General features: G+C 66.4%; 4 protein-coding genes across 4 annotated transcripts in view; 1 reads left to right on the top strand and 3 right to left on the bottom strand.

The window, feature by feature from the left end:
- Window positions 1–1,510, bottom strand: part of EMIHUDRAFT_521922 (hypothetical protein) — a gene marked incomplete at both ends in the record, with an annotated part of 6,335 nt that extends 4,825 nt beyond the window's left edge. The window contains 4 exons of the mRNA XM_005766542.1: window positions 423–611; window positions 864–1,019; window positions 1,210–1,353; window positions 1,421–1,510. Coding sequence (XP_005766599.1) covers window positions 423–611; window positions 864–1,019; window positions 1,210–1,353; window positions 1,421–1,510 — 579 coding nt within the window. The remainder of the gene's footprint in view (window positions 1–422; window positions 612–863; window positions 1,020–1,209; window positions 1,354–1,420) is intronic.
- A 1,809-nt stretch (window positions 1,511–3,319) lies between these two features.
- EMIHUDRAFT_356724 (hypothetical protein) lies at window positions 3,320–3,961 on the top strand (the record flags this gene model as incomplete). The annotated part of the gene is made up of 2 exons (XM_005766453.1): window positions 3,320–3,409; window positions 3,602–3,961. 2 exons carry the CDS (start codon window positions 3,320–3,322, stop codon window positions 3,959–3,961), a joined length of 450 nt encoding a protein of 149 aa, XP_005766510.1.
- Window positions 3,962–8,373: 4,412 nt separating this feature from the next.
- On the bottom strand, window positions 8,374–9,264 carry EMIHUDRAFT_356723 (hypothetical protein; the record flags this gene model as incomplete). Its single annotated transcript, XM_005766452.1, has 1 exon — window positions 8,374–9,264. A coding segment is annotated over one exon (891 nt), but the record flags the coding sequence as incomplete, so codon positions are not given.
- Window positions 9,265–9,989: 725 nt separating this feature from the next.
- On the bottom strand, window positions 9,990–14,362 carry EMIHUDRAFT_212046 (hypothetical protein; the record flags this gene model as incomplete). Its single annotated transcript, XM_005766451.1, has 10 exons — window positions 9,990–10,161; window positions 10,296–10,593; window positions 11,439–11,561; window positions 11,801–11,909; window positions 12,027–12,200; window positions 12,268–12,624; window positions 12,925–13,113; window positions 13,506–13,574; window positions 13,644–13,672; window positions 13,717–14,362. 10 exons carry the CDS (start codon window positions 14,360–14,362, stop codon window positions 9,990–9,992), a joined length of 2,166 nt encoding a protein of 721 aa, XP_005766508.1.
- Between the last annotated feature and the right edge of the window lie 324 nt (window positions 14,363–14,686).

Genomic DNA, 14,686 nt, shown 5'->3' with positions numbered 1-14,686 from the left:
GTATGGCTCGTCCTCCTGGTGGGGTCGGGACGAGGCCGGGTCGTGCTGTGTGGAGGAGGGGCGTGGGCAGGCGGGCGCTCGGCCACGTCGATTCCTCTCCTCTGCCGCCTCTCTGCCTCTCCGCCGCCGCCTCCCCGCCGCGTCTCTCGCGCCCGGCTGTGACGAGGGTGGTCTCTGCTCGGGATCGGGGCGGGGGCTTGCGACCTGGCACCCGGTCTGGAAGGTCCACGCGAGGCCGTACCCGTCCTCGTGCGGGAAGACCTACGGCAAGGGAAGGGGCGTCAGGCGGTGGGGCAAGGGCCAGGCGACCCTCACGCCCGGACAGGAGGGAGATGGCACCGGCATTCAGAGTGCAAGGTGGACGGGGGGGAGCAGACCTTGCGGTGCACGCCCGGCTGGCGCGGCCCGGTGATCTGCTCGACGGCGGCGCGCATCTCCGCAGAGACGGGGCCGGTGTGCGAGAGCTCATAGAGCAGCTTCTCCACCTCCTTGTGGTACAGCTCCGCTGCCCGCGCCCGCTGCAGGCACAGCACGTGGCCCGTCGTGACGGCCGTGACGTTTGGGTTCCCGTCGCGGTCTCCGCCCATCCATGTCGACACTTTGACGATGGCCTAGGTAAGGTACGGTACGGTAAACTTCTCCACACACACGAGGTGGTGGGGCAAGGGCCGGGCGACCCTCGCGTCTCCGCGTCTAATGACAGGAGCCCCACGGCATTCACAGTGCAAGGCCCAGTGCGCGTGGGTGAGCGGTGGTGTGTGTGTGTGTGTGTGTGTGTGTGTGTGTGTGTGTGTGTGTGTGTGTGTGTGTGTGTGTGTGTGTGTGTGTGCGTGTGTGTGTCCGATGGCCTTGTCGTACGGCACCGGCGGCTGGCCGATCCGGCGGAGGGCGCGGTCAAGGCGGCGGTAGTGCTCTGGCACGGCGTCCCAGCAGGTCTCCTCAATCACCATCAGTCCGTTGCGCGCCTCGCCTTCCGCCGTCGGCTTGGAGCGGCGCACATTGGAGGTGCGCCACGCCGCGAGCTGCCAGCCAGGGGCGGGGGGGGGGGGGAGAGCGGGTACAGACGGGGAAGACGCGGCCCGCTGCTTTCTCTTCTTCCGGATCGGCCCGGCGCCGCCGTTGGTATAAGAAAGAAGCAGGAGGGCGGGGGAAGGATCAGAGGTGGCACACGCAGCGACAGTCGCCGGGAGTGTTCTCGGAGTGTGTCCGCGCCTGCTCGCGCGAGATTGCCTCCTCGAGCTCGGTCACCTCGCCGGGGGTGAGCACGGTTCCCTTATCGTGCTGGCCGAGCAGCGCCACGATCTGCTGGTGCTTCTTGAGGATCGTCCGCCGCTGCGCCTCGGTCGGGTGCGCCTACTGGACGCGTCCACGACGTGTCCGGTGCGTGGCCTGCGTCCGCCGCTTGCACCCCCGAGTGCGCCGTCAGCACAATCTCGATCTCCTGCTCGGAGATTGCGTCGCGGATCTCGGCGGCGGCGCGGCCACTTGCGAGGAGCGCGTCAAAGGCCATCCGAAAGGTCTGGTTCCCAACCACCGCGCCGGTGGAGGTGTCCTCCGTGCAGCCCGCGTCGGCGCGCAGGTTTGCCCGCCACGCGCGCACGGTCTGCTGGGCGAGCGCGAGGTTCGCCTGGCTCATCAGCTCGCCGAGCAACTGGGCGGACGAGAGCAGCGTGCTCGCGTCCATGTTGCCGGCGCGCTCGCTCATCAGCCTCAGGCTCTCGGCCGCGTCCTGCGGGAGGGATCCCACCTCGGTGAGCATCTCGGTGACGCTGGCCGGCAGCCGCGGCAGCCCGTCGAGCATTACGCTGCTCATCGCACGCTCCAGCGCCGGCTGTTGCTCCGGCCTGCCCAGCGGCGAGCCGGCCGGAAGGTGGCCCTCCGGCTCACTCGAGCTGAGCACGTCGTACTCGCCGGGCGCATTTGCGCTGGGCTTGGGGGCGATTGCGTCTAGCAGGAGGACGCGCATGAGTCGCATGTCCGCCGCGACCTTCTCAGCCGGCGCCATCGAAGGCGGCTTGTGCAGCGCTCCAATGACGTCGCCGGCGGAAGACGTCATCGAACCCGCGCGAGCCCGCCGCGCCGCAGGGTAGCCGACCTTCTCGTTCATCTGTAGCAGTCAGTGACAAGCTTGTCCACGCGTCACTCCCGGCTTCGCCAGCTCGAAGGCCGACCGACTCTATCCTCCCCCCGGCATCATGATTTCTTTTTTATTACCGAAAACGGAACCAACGGCGCCTCGCCCCTCCTGTCATCACTCCTCGTCGCCCGCGTCCTCCTCCTCGTCGTCGTCCTCGTCGTCGAGCGCCAGCCCGGCCTCGCCCGCCGCGCCCGCCCTGCCCGCCAGCAGCTCGGACGACAGCTCCTCCTTCATCTCATCCACGTACTCGCCCGCCGCCGAGGCGAACTCCGGATCCTCCGCCAGCTGCTTCATCCGGCTCTGAAATTGCTCCGAGCTCGCCGTCTCGGAGAGCTTCTGCAGCCGCTCCGGATCGGCGAGCGCCGCCTGCATCCGCTCCCAGATCGCCTCGATCGCCTCGTCGTCTGTCGCCGCCGCGCCCCCGCCGATCGCGGCCGACGGACCGAGCTTCTGCAGCATGCGCTTCATCCGCTCCTTGACCGCCGGGTCCTTCATCATCACCTTCATGTGCTCCATCATCTGCGGGTTCTGCATCATCTTGAGCGCGCTCTGCATCATCGCCGGGTCTGCGGCCACGCGATCGTGGGCGGCTCTCGGACGTGGGCCGCGAGTGCGCGAGCGAGGCGGTATTAGCTGAGCCGCGATCGCGGGGTGAGGTCAGTTTGAGGCGTGAGCGGCGTGAGGTGCGAGCGCAAGCGAGATGTGAGCTGAGCGGCGTGATCGGGGAGCGCGATTTCGGTGCGTGCGTGAGGTCAGTTCGATCGAAGGAGTACCTTGCATGGGGTTGTTGGCCGGCGGCGATGGGGCATCCTCTGCTGCGCGCGCCACGGCCGCGCAAGCGAGGAGCAGGGAGGTCCAATTCATCTCTGCGTTTGAAGAAATAAATCGCGCCGGAATGACAACGGGTCGGGCTGGCTCTTCACGTGAGCCAGGCACCAGCAGGCTGGCAGGTGGAGGTGCTGTGTGTATATGCTCGCCACCCTGCTTGCAGCGAGTGCCGCACTCGTCCCTTCAGCTCGATCCCTTCCTCCGCTGCGCACGAGCGCGCCGGCGACGGTCAGCAATCGGGCGTCTGTGCACACGCTCCGGGGCGGAGCGGCTGCCGGCGAGGCGTCTGCCAGTGTGCTTGCCAGCGCGCTCGGCTGGGGTCTCACCGCCGGTGCGATGGCGATCTACACGCCCATGATCGCGACCACGCTGGCGAAGAAGAACGCCGACGGGATGAGCGTCAGCACCTGGAGCCTCAACCTGTCTGGCTTCCTCATCTTTGTGGTGTACCACATCCGGAACGGCTACTCTCTCTCCACCTTCCTCGACTTTGCGGCGCTGGGCCTGCAATTATAGATGGAGCACAGACCCGTGTATTCCGACTGGCGCTCGAGAGGACGCGTGTTCGGCTGCGTGCGGCTTTTCTCGCCCTGACTTTGGTGCACGGAGGTGGGACCACGCTTGGTAGGCCTGCAGTCCGCCGTCCTGCTGGCGCTCACTGCCCGCTACCAGCGGGCGCTGCCCCCGATCGCGCTGCTGCCCGCTGCGAGCCTCGCCGCTGCGTCGCTGCTTCCAACGGCTTTCCTCGGGCCGCTGCAGGGCGTGGCTGCCTTCATCACGTCGGTGGCGCTCGTGCCGCAAGTCTGGCGCAACTTTGCGGCGCGCTCGCGCGGCGGTTGGAGCCCGATCTCGGCCGCGCTCAGCACGGGCGGCAACGCGGCGCGCATCTTCACCACCCTCACGCTGGCGGAGGGCAACCCGATTCTGTTGGCGCAGTTTGCAGCCTGCCTGCTGCTGAATGGCGTCCTGCTCGTGCAGGCGCTGGTGTGGGACTGAGGCGGCCGTGAGGCGCCACCAGTGGGCCACAGCAGCTCCTCTCCGCCGTGTCCGCAGCGTCGGGCTGGGTGGCTCGAGGGCCCCGCGGTCTTTCGGCGCGGCGCAGGCGCTTTTGACAGCTCGCCCGCGCGAGAGTCTGTACTCTCTCGCCCGGGGCGTCCGGGTGCATCGCCAGTAGGCATGAATTTGACATCGGTGTCTCTATTTTGGTAGCGCCGTCATTTTTCGGGGGGCTGCCACCGCGCACAGGCCACACCACAGCGGAAGCAGCGCGATCCCATCATCATGGAGGGCTGGTTGCTGCCAGCTGCCTAAAGCTAAACCCTTATTTTGAATATTTTTGCTCGGCGACCTTTTCGCTCAACCTCTCTCTAGAGTCTATCTCAGTATCAGTTCAGCTTCAGGCAGGTCGCTGGCACGTGGCAGTGAGGTCAGTGTACAGTTACAGGACTGCGGTGCAGGCCTCTCTCTGCTTTCTCTCCCATCCGATATCCGCCGCATCTCCCATCGATCGGTCGGTGGGGAGACTGTGGCCCATCCCCAACCGTGCCGGGCGGGGCGCGCGGCGGCGCCCAGCGGGGCCCCGCGGGCTGCGGTGCGCGTCACGTGGATTTCTACTTTTTCAATGTCTTTGCCGGCGCGGCGCCCGTCGGCGTTTGCGCCACTAAAATTACGAAAAAAGGGCGCGGGCCGCGCCAAAAAGGCAGTCCTCTCGTGTGGCCCCCCCGCCATGGTTGTCCTCGGTGTTTGCGAAGGTGCCTCCGATACCGTCGCCGACAAGGTCACCATCCTTACGGGCCCGGGCGAATTCAGCACGGCGGGCAAGGTCACGCCTCTCACGCTGGTAAAGGCCTCAGCTTTCCAGTACTTTTCGACTATTGCGCCGGACGGCACCGTCACCAACGAATCTGGTCCAGTCTCCAAGTGCGCCTGCTCGCGGACGCTGACGGGTGGCCACTTGCACACACACACGCCCCACTCCTCCACCGCAGGTATCTGGACGAAGGAGTTTGCCCCATGTCTGGCTCAAAGTGCACCGTCAAGGACAAGTTTTTCGCCAAGTCGTCAACGGACCACTTTGTGGTGTTCAAGAAGGAGGGGAGCACGTACAGTCCAACACCCGTTGCGGGGCCTTGCATATACATGCCAGCACCGGAGGAGTACGTCGCGAAGTTCGACATGACCTCCCCGTCGGGAACCAAGGAGGGGTTTGCTTTCACCTACTTCTCGTCGGCGCCGCAGACCATGACGATGGTTGTCCCCGGCGTCGACGGTGGCTCGCTCAAGCTGCTTGTGTCTCTGGCGGTGCGCAGCTATCAGCTTCGCGGCGCTGCCCCTCCCTTGTTCGCCACCTACCCACGTGCTCCCGCGCTCTCCTCACTCCCCTGCCGCTGTCGGCACAGATCAATCCTACGACTTTTGCCGCGAGTAGCTCGGGCGACCTCATGGGCGAGCTCATTGCGGCGGCGCGATCTGACTACACTGCGGGCGCGACTAGCTATCCAAAAATGAAGGCAGCTGGCAAGGCGGGAGGGTTCGTGATCAGCGGCGTCACTGCCCTCGGTATCGATGACACTGAGACCGACGACTCGCCGATGGGGATGCTCGAGAAGCAGGCGCTTCAGGACAAGATAAAGATGGAAATGGCGGTCCAGGGCGCAATCGCCAAGCAGGAGGTGTATCTCGCTGGTTACTACGCAAAGAGCCAGAACGCCGTGGTGACGGTGTCGCAGCTCGTGAACGCGAACGTCCATGCGATCACAAACATGGCAGCGATGGCGAAGGGCTCAGGCGGCTCGGACAAGAACTACTCGCGGGTTGCGGCCTGCTGCTGCTGCTCCGTCGCCACCAAGACGTCCGGTGGCGCTTGGGCCTCGCTCGACGCGTCGGGCAGCACCCAATTCGACGTCACCGCCATCATCAACTCAGCTATGACAGCAACGGGAGGAGGACTAATGGGCGGGGAATCCGGCTCGTTCGAGTACTACGAGGAGGAAGGGGGCATTCCCCCACTGCCCTAGTCGGGAATCCGTCTCGGCCCCAGCCCATGGTTGCTCGAAGCCTCGTTGCCCATTCCCTCCCGAGGGTGTCCACCAGGCTCCACATTCCGAGAAGCCTGTTTGGGGAGAGGGGGAGGGTTGTTATTGTGTGTTCGCGCCGGCTCAAGGCGAGCGACACACGTCGTGCACTGGAGGTTTGAATTTATCAGAAAAGACGTTGACGCTTACGAACCTCACTCTTCATCGGGGGCAGCGAGGGGGGATGGGGGACCCGGGGGGCGGGGGGCGGCTCGAGGGGGGCGGCGCGGAGAGCGCACCCACACGCGCGCGGCTCGTTTGTGTGGACATACAGCACGAGGAGCGGGCCGCGCCTGCCGCCGATTGCGGCGGCGTGTGCGGCGGAAGAAGGAACGGAAGAGCGAGTGAGCGAGGGCCGAGAGAGGTCCTCCGGCGCCCCCGCCGGCCGAAGCGCCCTACGCGCCTGGCTGGACCCTTCCCCCCGCACCTTCTTCCCAGGTTCTGTGCCGTCCTCACATTTATCATTTTCTCTCTCAGTGTATGTGGCTCTTACGTACATTCCCGTAGGAGGACTCTGCTGACTGACAGGGTTTGCGATGAGGAGCGACCCGAAGGGTTTCTCGGAGGTTAGTGCACCACTAACCGCCGAAGCGCAAGAACTCTACGACGGATCGGGCTCATACTATTTTTAGGTACGATGGCTCGAGATGCGTTACCGGCGCGGCGCCCGTCGGCGAAGGATAAAACACGGGGCCCAAAATAGGGCAGCACGCCCGCGCGCGATGGTTGTCATTGGAGTTGGCGAGGCCTTCTCCGAGACGATCAGCGACAAGGTCACAGTTTATAAGGGCCCGGGCGATTTCAAAACTTCGGGCAAGGTGACGCCACTCGTGCTGATCAAGGCCTCGGCTTTCCAGTACATTGCGTCCTCAGGGCCGGACGGCGTCGTCACCCACACAGCTGGCCCAACTTCCAAGTGCGCTCGCTCGCGGACGCTGGCATGCGGGATTCCCTTGCACACGCGCCTCACGCCTCGTCTGCAGGTACCTGACAGCCGACGGTACCTGCCCTGTCACTGGCGCAAACTGCATGGTCAGGGACATGTTTTTCGCGAAGTCCCCGACAGACTGGTTTGGCATGTACTGTAAGGACGCGACCGGCACGTACAAGGCCGTCCCGATGCAGGGCCCACTCCTCTTAATGCCGGAACCGACCGCGTATGTGGCTCAGTACGATATGTCCAACCCGTCGGGAGGTCCAGATCAATTTAGGTTTACGTACTTCTCGTCAGCGCCGCAGATGTTGCCGCTGAATGCTCCCGGCGTCGTTGACGCGGACGGCGCTCCCGGCTCGCTGAAGCTGTTGTTAAGTATTCAGGCACGTGAACGCTAGCTTCACTGCCCCGCGACCAATCGCCCCATCTACCCACGTGCCCTCATCTTCACTTTGCCCGTGCCGATTTCAGATTGAGCCCGAAAAGTTCGTCGAGAACAACTCCCCAGACGGCGTTGGCGACTTAATCAACTCCGCCCGGGTCGACTGGGCCACCGGCGCTTCTTCGTTCCCCACCGTGAAAGCGACGGGAGCGGCCATCGGCATCAAGATCGGGACAGTCACAGTCCTCGGAGTCGAGCCCTCGGAGGAAGCTGTTGACACTCCGCTTGGCATGCTCGAGAAGCAGGCGCTCGAGAAAAAGCTCAAGATGGAGATGGCGGTTCAGAGCGCAATCGCCAAGCAGGAGATCCTCCTCGCTGGGGCCTACGCTCGGAGCCAGAACGCAGTGACGACGGTGTCGCAAATCGTGAATGCGAACGTCACGGCGGTCTCACAGTTGGCGGGGTTGGCCAAGGGCTCAGGCGGTTCGGACAGGAACTACTCGCGTGTCTTCGCCGCCTGCTGCTGCTCCGTCGCCACCAAGTCGTCCGGAGGGGCTTGGGCCTCGCTCGACGCGTCAGCCAGCAGCAGCCTTGACATCAACATGCTTATCAACTCAAACATGACTGCAACGTCAACAACAAGGACGGAGGAGAAATTCAGCTATGCCGGCCCATACGAATCATGGACAGAATTCGAAGAATTTCGACCATTGTGATCACAGCCCGTCGAACTCGTGACAGCCGTGGTCGAACCCCTGATCACCGTGCTTTGAGGAGCTGGAGTCAGGCTTTGGGGCGGCCGCGTTTCGAGAGCGAGCGAGCCCGAGCCAGTCAGATGTCGGCGCGGATGATTTATCTCTAGTTTGCGAGAGGCCGAGGGGGTTAGGACCCTTACGTTGTTTATCCAGTACGGCCGCGCAGCACAGCATTAAGAAGAAAACACAAAGCAGAAGAGAATCAGCGAAACGGCGCGGGGCTTGATCCTTTTAAGTTTTAACTTTTATTATTTACTGTATTATTAGCGTGAAACACGGGGCCCTGGGGGCGTCAGCGACAGCGTGGCGAGACCCTCGCGCACACGCATCCTCTCGTAAACACCTTCACCCTCTCCGGCTGCGCTTCCATGCCCATCATCCGCAGTGGCACCGGACAACGAGACGTCAGCGTCGAGAGCGCGAACGAACTCGTCGATGGGGGTCTGAGCCGTGCGGATCACCGCGTGCTCGATGGCTGTCTCCGCGTCAGTTCGCTGCGCCGGCACCTCGCCGTCCAACTGCTCGCTGGCGGTCAGACTGGTGCCATCGACAAGGGTAAGGCTATGCAGCCACAGGGGCTCGACTGGCGCGAGGGGCGGCAGTGCGTCGCCCCCAAAGTGCTTCTCCAGCGACGCGCCCGCGCCTTGCTCGCTGCTGCTGCCCCTCGCGGCGGCGACAACCGCGCCGATGATGCGCCGCACCTGCTGTGCCCCAAACTCAGCCGCGCTGAGCTCGACGACGACCCAATCGTCGCACTGCCATCTTCGGGCACCGCCGGCGGCGCCGGCGCCATGGCGACCTCCGCGCAAGTCTCCCTGAATGGAGGAGCTGCCGGCAACGGAGAGGTGGAGCGGGTGGGCGTTTCGCTGCCGCCACTTGTCGGACATGAAGGGGGAGTAGTCGCGCGTGCGCCCGCCGGCGCCTCCCGAGGAGAGGCGGCGGAAGAGCGCCTTGAGTCGGCGGTGCACTTCGAGCTTTGCGCAAGCCTCGGGGAGGGGCAGCGCGAGCAGGCGTCCACCCTGCCACGCCCGCCGATCGAGCAGCTGAGCGGCGTGCACCGCCGCCGCCTCGCAGCCAAACGCCAGCTCGCAGAACCCGCCGCACTGCGCCATGCGCACGTCGGCGCGGCCGACGCCCGCCTCGACGAGCATCGCCTATTCACACCTGCCTATTCACACCTGCCTATTCACACCTGCCTATTCACACCGCCTCTTCGAGCATCGCCTCGACGTCCTCTGCGCTGCAGCCGTCGAGGTACGCGGAAGCGTCTACGGCCGTCCAAGTGAGCCACACACGCGTCTCAGCGCCCGGGCACGGCGGCCTGCCTGCCCGCGCGGCGCCGGCGCACGAGCCGAGCGCGGCATAGGGCAGCGCGTACCGGAACACCTGCCGCCGCACTGCACGGCGCAAGCCATCGAGAGGCCCGCCGGTCGGCAGCGGCGAAGGGCCCGAAAGGAGCCACAGGCTAGGCGGCAGCGCCTCGCGGAGAGCGGCGGCGCTGCAGGCTGTGCGGCCGCCCCCGGCGGAAGTGAGGGAGAGGACGGCGACACAACGGAGCGCGTGGGCGCCGCGCTCGGTCCGCACGAGGAGGGCTGCTCCCACGCCTGCGTGGCGAATACGAGGAGGGTTCGTGGAGGGTTCGTGGAAGGTTCGTGGAGGGAGGGCCGCTCCCACGCCTGCGTGGTGAGTACGCCAACCTCAGGGCGGGAGGACGGTGGTTGTGCCGGGTACTCTTCAGCACCGTGTGAATACGAGGGGCTACGAATACCGTGAGTACCAGCTGGACATGGCCGGAGACCGCCGGATCCAGCGGAGGAGCGCTGACAAGACCACTCCAGCCTCTACGGGGTGCCGACAAACAAGACCACGGATTCCGCTTCTAGGCTCCCGCGCCGCCCTCGACGCCCCAAGCGACGCGCGCAGCCTTCACTAACGACTCCTCGACAGCGGCCGCGTCGGCGGCCGCGGCGCAAGCGATGTAGCCCACCGTTGCGCTGAACCGCTCGCGCTTGGTCGAGGCGGCGCCGGCGGACGCTTCGGGAGCGCAGCCGCTGCGCAAGTGGGGAGAGGATCAAAAAGAGGGGGGGGGGGGACAGAGGTATACAAAATCAGAGGTACATCGATAAAGGGGGGGGGGGGGGGGGGCTTTTGCCTGCGCAAGTGTGCGAAGAGGCGGTTGCGCGACGGGAAGGACTCGCCGCAGACGGAGCAACTGAGGTCGCCGCCCGCAGCCTCTGCCCTCGCCGCCTCGCGTGGCGGGGGGAGGGGCTTGCCCCACACATCCGGACGGGTCAGCTCAAAGGCGTGTGAGCGGAGCGTGGCGGCGTCACCAAAGCTGAGGCCGCATACTGCGCAACACCACGATGCCCCACCACCCGACGCCACGGGGGCGCGCGGCGCCGTCCGCTTTGCCGACGGCGTCGTGACGGAGGAGGATGCGTCGGAGGTCGATGTGTCGGCGGGTGGCGCGAGGCGCACAGAGCCTACGTGGGCAGTACGCCAACCTCGGGGCGGGAGATATGGGGAGATATGGGGAGATATGGGGAGATATGCGCCTACGTGGGCAGTACGCCAACCTCGGGGCGGGCAGGCGGTCTTGTGCGGAGTGTTCATGTCGCTGCGTGAATAAGAGAGCGATGCGAATACAATGAGTACAGCCGAGCACGGCCGAATAGAAACGGAGTACGTGTCCCCTCTCGAGCGCTGGTCGGAAGACAAGAATGCGCTCTTCCGCTTCTACGGCACCGAGCGTATCGACGACCTGTCGTACACGCAGAGCTCTGCCCGCCTCGTGCCCTCGTTAAGGGTGACCGCGTCGTACCTGCGTTTGGGGGGGGGGGGGGGGGTAGGAGGGAAGGGGGGGGGGGGGGAAAAAAGCAAAAAAAAAGCCCTTGGTGAAAGGGGAGGGGGGGGGGGGGTTTCCAAAAGAAGTGGGGGGGGGTTCAATATACCCTTGCCGGGCCAAAAAAACCCCCCAAAAACCCCCGGGGTTTTTTCCCCAAACCTTGCCGCTTATATAATCTTTGCCCAAAAGGGGTGGGCGGGCCCTTCCGCCCCCCAGTTTTCTTTTTTCGGGGAGAAAGCCCCCCAATCCCCGGCCAAGACGCCAGGCCGCGCTGCCCGCGCCGGTAGTCTCCGAGGCTCAGCGCACGCCCAACCCTCACCTCGGCCTCAAGGCAGACGAGCTGCCCGCGGAGCCGAGTGCGGTTTGATGTGTTGCGACCGCCGCCGCCGCTGCCGCCGCCGCTGCCGCCGCTGCCGCCGCTGCCGCCGCCGCCGTCGCCGCCGTCGCCGCCGTCGCCGCTGATGCCATCTGCCGCCGATCCACCCTCTTGCCACTCTTGCCCGTCCTCGCCATCCCCGCTGTCAGCGCTTGCCTCCTCCGCCTCCGCCTCCAAGGTATTGCACGCCTCGTCGAGGCAGTACTGCCGGCAATATCCAAAGTAGACGGCTGGTGGCGAGAGTGGCAGCAGGCCGGAGGGGGGCGGGGGTGAGGGCGGCGGCGGGGCGGGAGGCGGGGACGAGGGCGGCGGCGAGGGCGGGGGCAGAGGCGGCGGGTAGGAGGGCGGCGGGGGCGAGGGCGAGGGAGAGGGCGAGGGAGAGGGCGAGAGCGAGGGCGGGGGGCGGGGGGCGGGGGGGGGGGGGGCCGGGGGTGGGGGTTGGGGAGGGCGGCTGCAAGGGCCCCTGCACCCGCCTTGAGGCCCCGCGCCACCGACTCCTCGACGCTCGGGAATCGGAAGCCGCCTTGCAAAATGCTCTCTGCCTTCTCCGCCGTCGTGGCGTGGTACACACGCAACGTCTGCACCGCAGCTGACGCCTCCAGGCCGGTGTCTGCGTCGGCGTCGGTGGTGGTTGACACGGGCGCTTCGCCGGTGGCAGCGGCGGCATCGGCTGCTGCGGCGCACCCGGCCTCAACGCTTCCCTCGGCGAAGCCGAGCGTCCACCAGCGCTCCCCCTCCCGCTGCCCCGGCTGAGACTGAAGCTCGAGCGGCTGCGTCAGCGTGACGGCCACGCGGCGGCCGTACAGCGGTCCGTCGAGACACATGGTGTGGTACTCACCGCGCTCACCGCCCAAGTCGAGCGGCTTGACCTGCTCGCCTAGGGTTCGGGTACCGTGGGGGGTAGGGGATGGGTGCGGTACCGTGGGGGTAGGGGACCGACCCCTCCAGGTAGCGCTCGCCGGAACCCGCCGCGGCCGGAGCCTCCGGCTGCGCCGCCAGCGTCTCGAGCTCGTAGACGGCCGCCGCGTCGAGCTGACGCCCCACCCAGCCGGCTTCGAACCATGGGCTCTTGACGCAGGAAAAGAAGACGAGGAAGCGCTCGGCGAGCAGCCGCCGCAGGAGGCTCGCGCGCTCCGCCTGCCAGAGCGGCAAGAAGGCGCGCACGCCCGCGGCCTCCGCGCACTCCTCGATCCAGTTGCGCGCCATCGTGCCAACCAAGTCCATGTCGCCGGTCGCGAGGACGCGCACGCCGTGCTGCTCGCGCAGCCGGCGGATGCCGCGCACATAGGCTTCCTAAGGTAGCGAGGGGAGGCAAGGGTGCGGCGGTGCAGGCTTCCTAAGGTAGCGAGGGGAGGCAAGGGTGCGGCGGTGAGCGTGCGTGCGTGGTGCGTGCAGGTGTGTGCGTGTATGAGTGCGTGTGCGTGCGTGTGCGTGTGCGTGTGCGGTATGAGTGCGTGTGCGTGCGTGTGCGTGTGCGTGTGCGTGTGCGTGTGCGTGTGCGTGTGCGTGTGCGTGTGCGTGTGCGTGTGCGTGTGCGTGTGAGTGTGGTGGGAGGGGCTCCTTGTACGAGGGAGGGTCGCGAGGGATGACGACGTGCAGGAGCGGCAGCCCGAGGCTCGCCGCCTGCGCCTCCATCAAACACAGCGGGTGCGCGCGGAAGACGGCGCCCTCCGGCCGAAAGACGACGAGCGCCGCCACGCGGAGCGACGCGTCCCGCCACGCCGCCAGTAGCGCGAGGTTGCAGTCCTTGCCGCCCGTCCAAGACACGGCACAGCACTCCGCCTGCGAACAGCACGCGGGAGGGTGTCCCCCGCCGGGGGAGTCCCTTGGGTTGCGTTTCTGCGAGTCCCTCGAAGGTGTTTTTCCGCCCCTGGGTCACGCCACACACGGACTCCAGTCACTGGCCAGACTGTGTTTCCGAAACCCTCCCCCCCCCCCCAGTACCCGAACCCTGACGCAACCTGGCCAGACTGTGTTTCCGAAACCCTCCCCTACCCCCCCCATTACCCGAACCCTGACGCAACCTGGCCAGACTGTGTCTCCGAAACCCTCCCCTACCCCCCCCCCCCCAGTACCCGAACCCTGACGCAACCTGGCCAGGCTGTGTCTCGCGTCTCTCTCGTCTCTCGCGTCTCTCTCGTCTCTCTCTCTCTCTCCTCCGCCTGCGGCCCCACCGCCTGGTCCTCTCGCCGCCTCGGCCCGGCGCAAGGCGTGGGCGTGGCCTCCGCAATCACCAGCTCGACCTACGGGACATGTCATAGAGGTGTCCTGGACATGTCCTGGACATGTCCGACCGCAATCACAAGCTCGACCGACTTGTCCGAGCGCACGTCGCCGTCGCCTACAAGAGGAACCCAAGGGCAGCTCGGGAACCGGCTCCGCGACCTTGTCCGCAGCGCTCGCCGCCGCTGCCGCCCTCGGTCCGCCGGTGCTCATACCCGTACGCCGCCAGCGCGTGGCGCGAGCCGAGAGAGCCGTCGCGGAAGCGCTTGCGCGCCCGCCACTCGGGCTGGGGCGGGACGGGCACGCCTGCTCGCCCACCCAGCGGCGGCGCCGCCACGTGCCTGCCGTCCACAATTTCGAGCCCGAGCCGGCGGCAGTGGTCGTCCACCCGCCAGGAAGCGCGCTGGTTGCCGCACAGCGTGAGGTGTATCAGGCCGCCGGGCGCAAGCAGCGACTTGGCCGAGGCGAGGAAGTGGCCGATCAGGGCGGTGTGCCGCCGCGCGTGCTCCTCCACGCTCAGGAGGTCAGAGAGGCCCAGGTGAGGGTGGCAAAAAACGACGTGGTCCTGCGACGAGCCGAGCGTGGCCGCCTCGAGGGCGGTCGCATCCACGCCGTGCGCGACTCGAGCGCCGCGTTCACTGAGCTCGGCCGATATGGCCGCGGCGCCGGCGTAGGTACGCTCGAGCTCCACATGCGAGCAGAGCGTGCTGCCGAGCAGATGCAGCCGATCACCAAAGGCTCTGGCCAGAGCGAGCGAGCAGGACATGTCGCCGTCGCCAACGGTGAGGACGCGACGGCGGTTGGCCATCGCAATTCGCGGCACAGGATCGGCGGATTCAGGCGCTCGAGGTCGTTCGCCGGCCGCGCCGCCAAGCAAGGCAGCAAGCAAGCCGAGGCTGGTCGCGGTGTGGCCGGTGGGGGGAGTCGTCGTGCTGCTGTGGGACGGGACGAAAGATTTTTTTTCATAAAGCGTGTACTTTTTATTTTATACCAAAAGCTAGGCCCACAACCCCTCTAAGGCGGGCGCCTAGAAAAAGGCGCCGCCCCCCGAGCAGGAATCCCACCCGTACCCCGACGGCAGGCACGGCTCTTGGGGAGGGTTCCCTGGGTGGGCCGCGGGGTTGGCTGCCAA

This window comes from Emiliania huxleyi (assembly GCF_000372725.1).
Source record: "Emiliania huxleyi CCMP1516 unplaced genomic scaffold EMIHUscaffold_51, whole genome shotgun sequence".
Classification (NCBI taxonomy): domain Eukaryota; phylum Haptophyta; order Isochrysidales; family Noelaerhabdaceae; genus Emiliania; species Emiliania huxleyi.
This window is presented reverse-complemented; position numbering and strand designations above follow the sequence as displayed.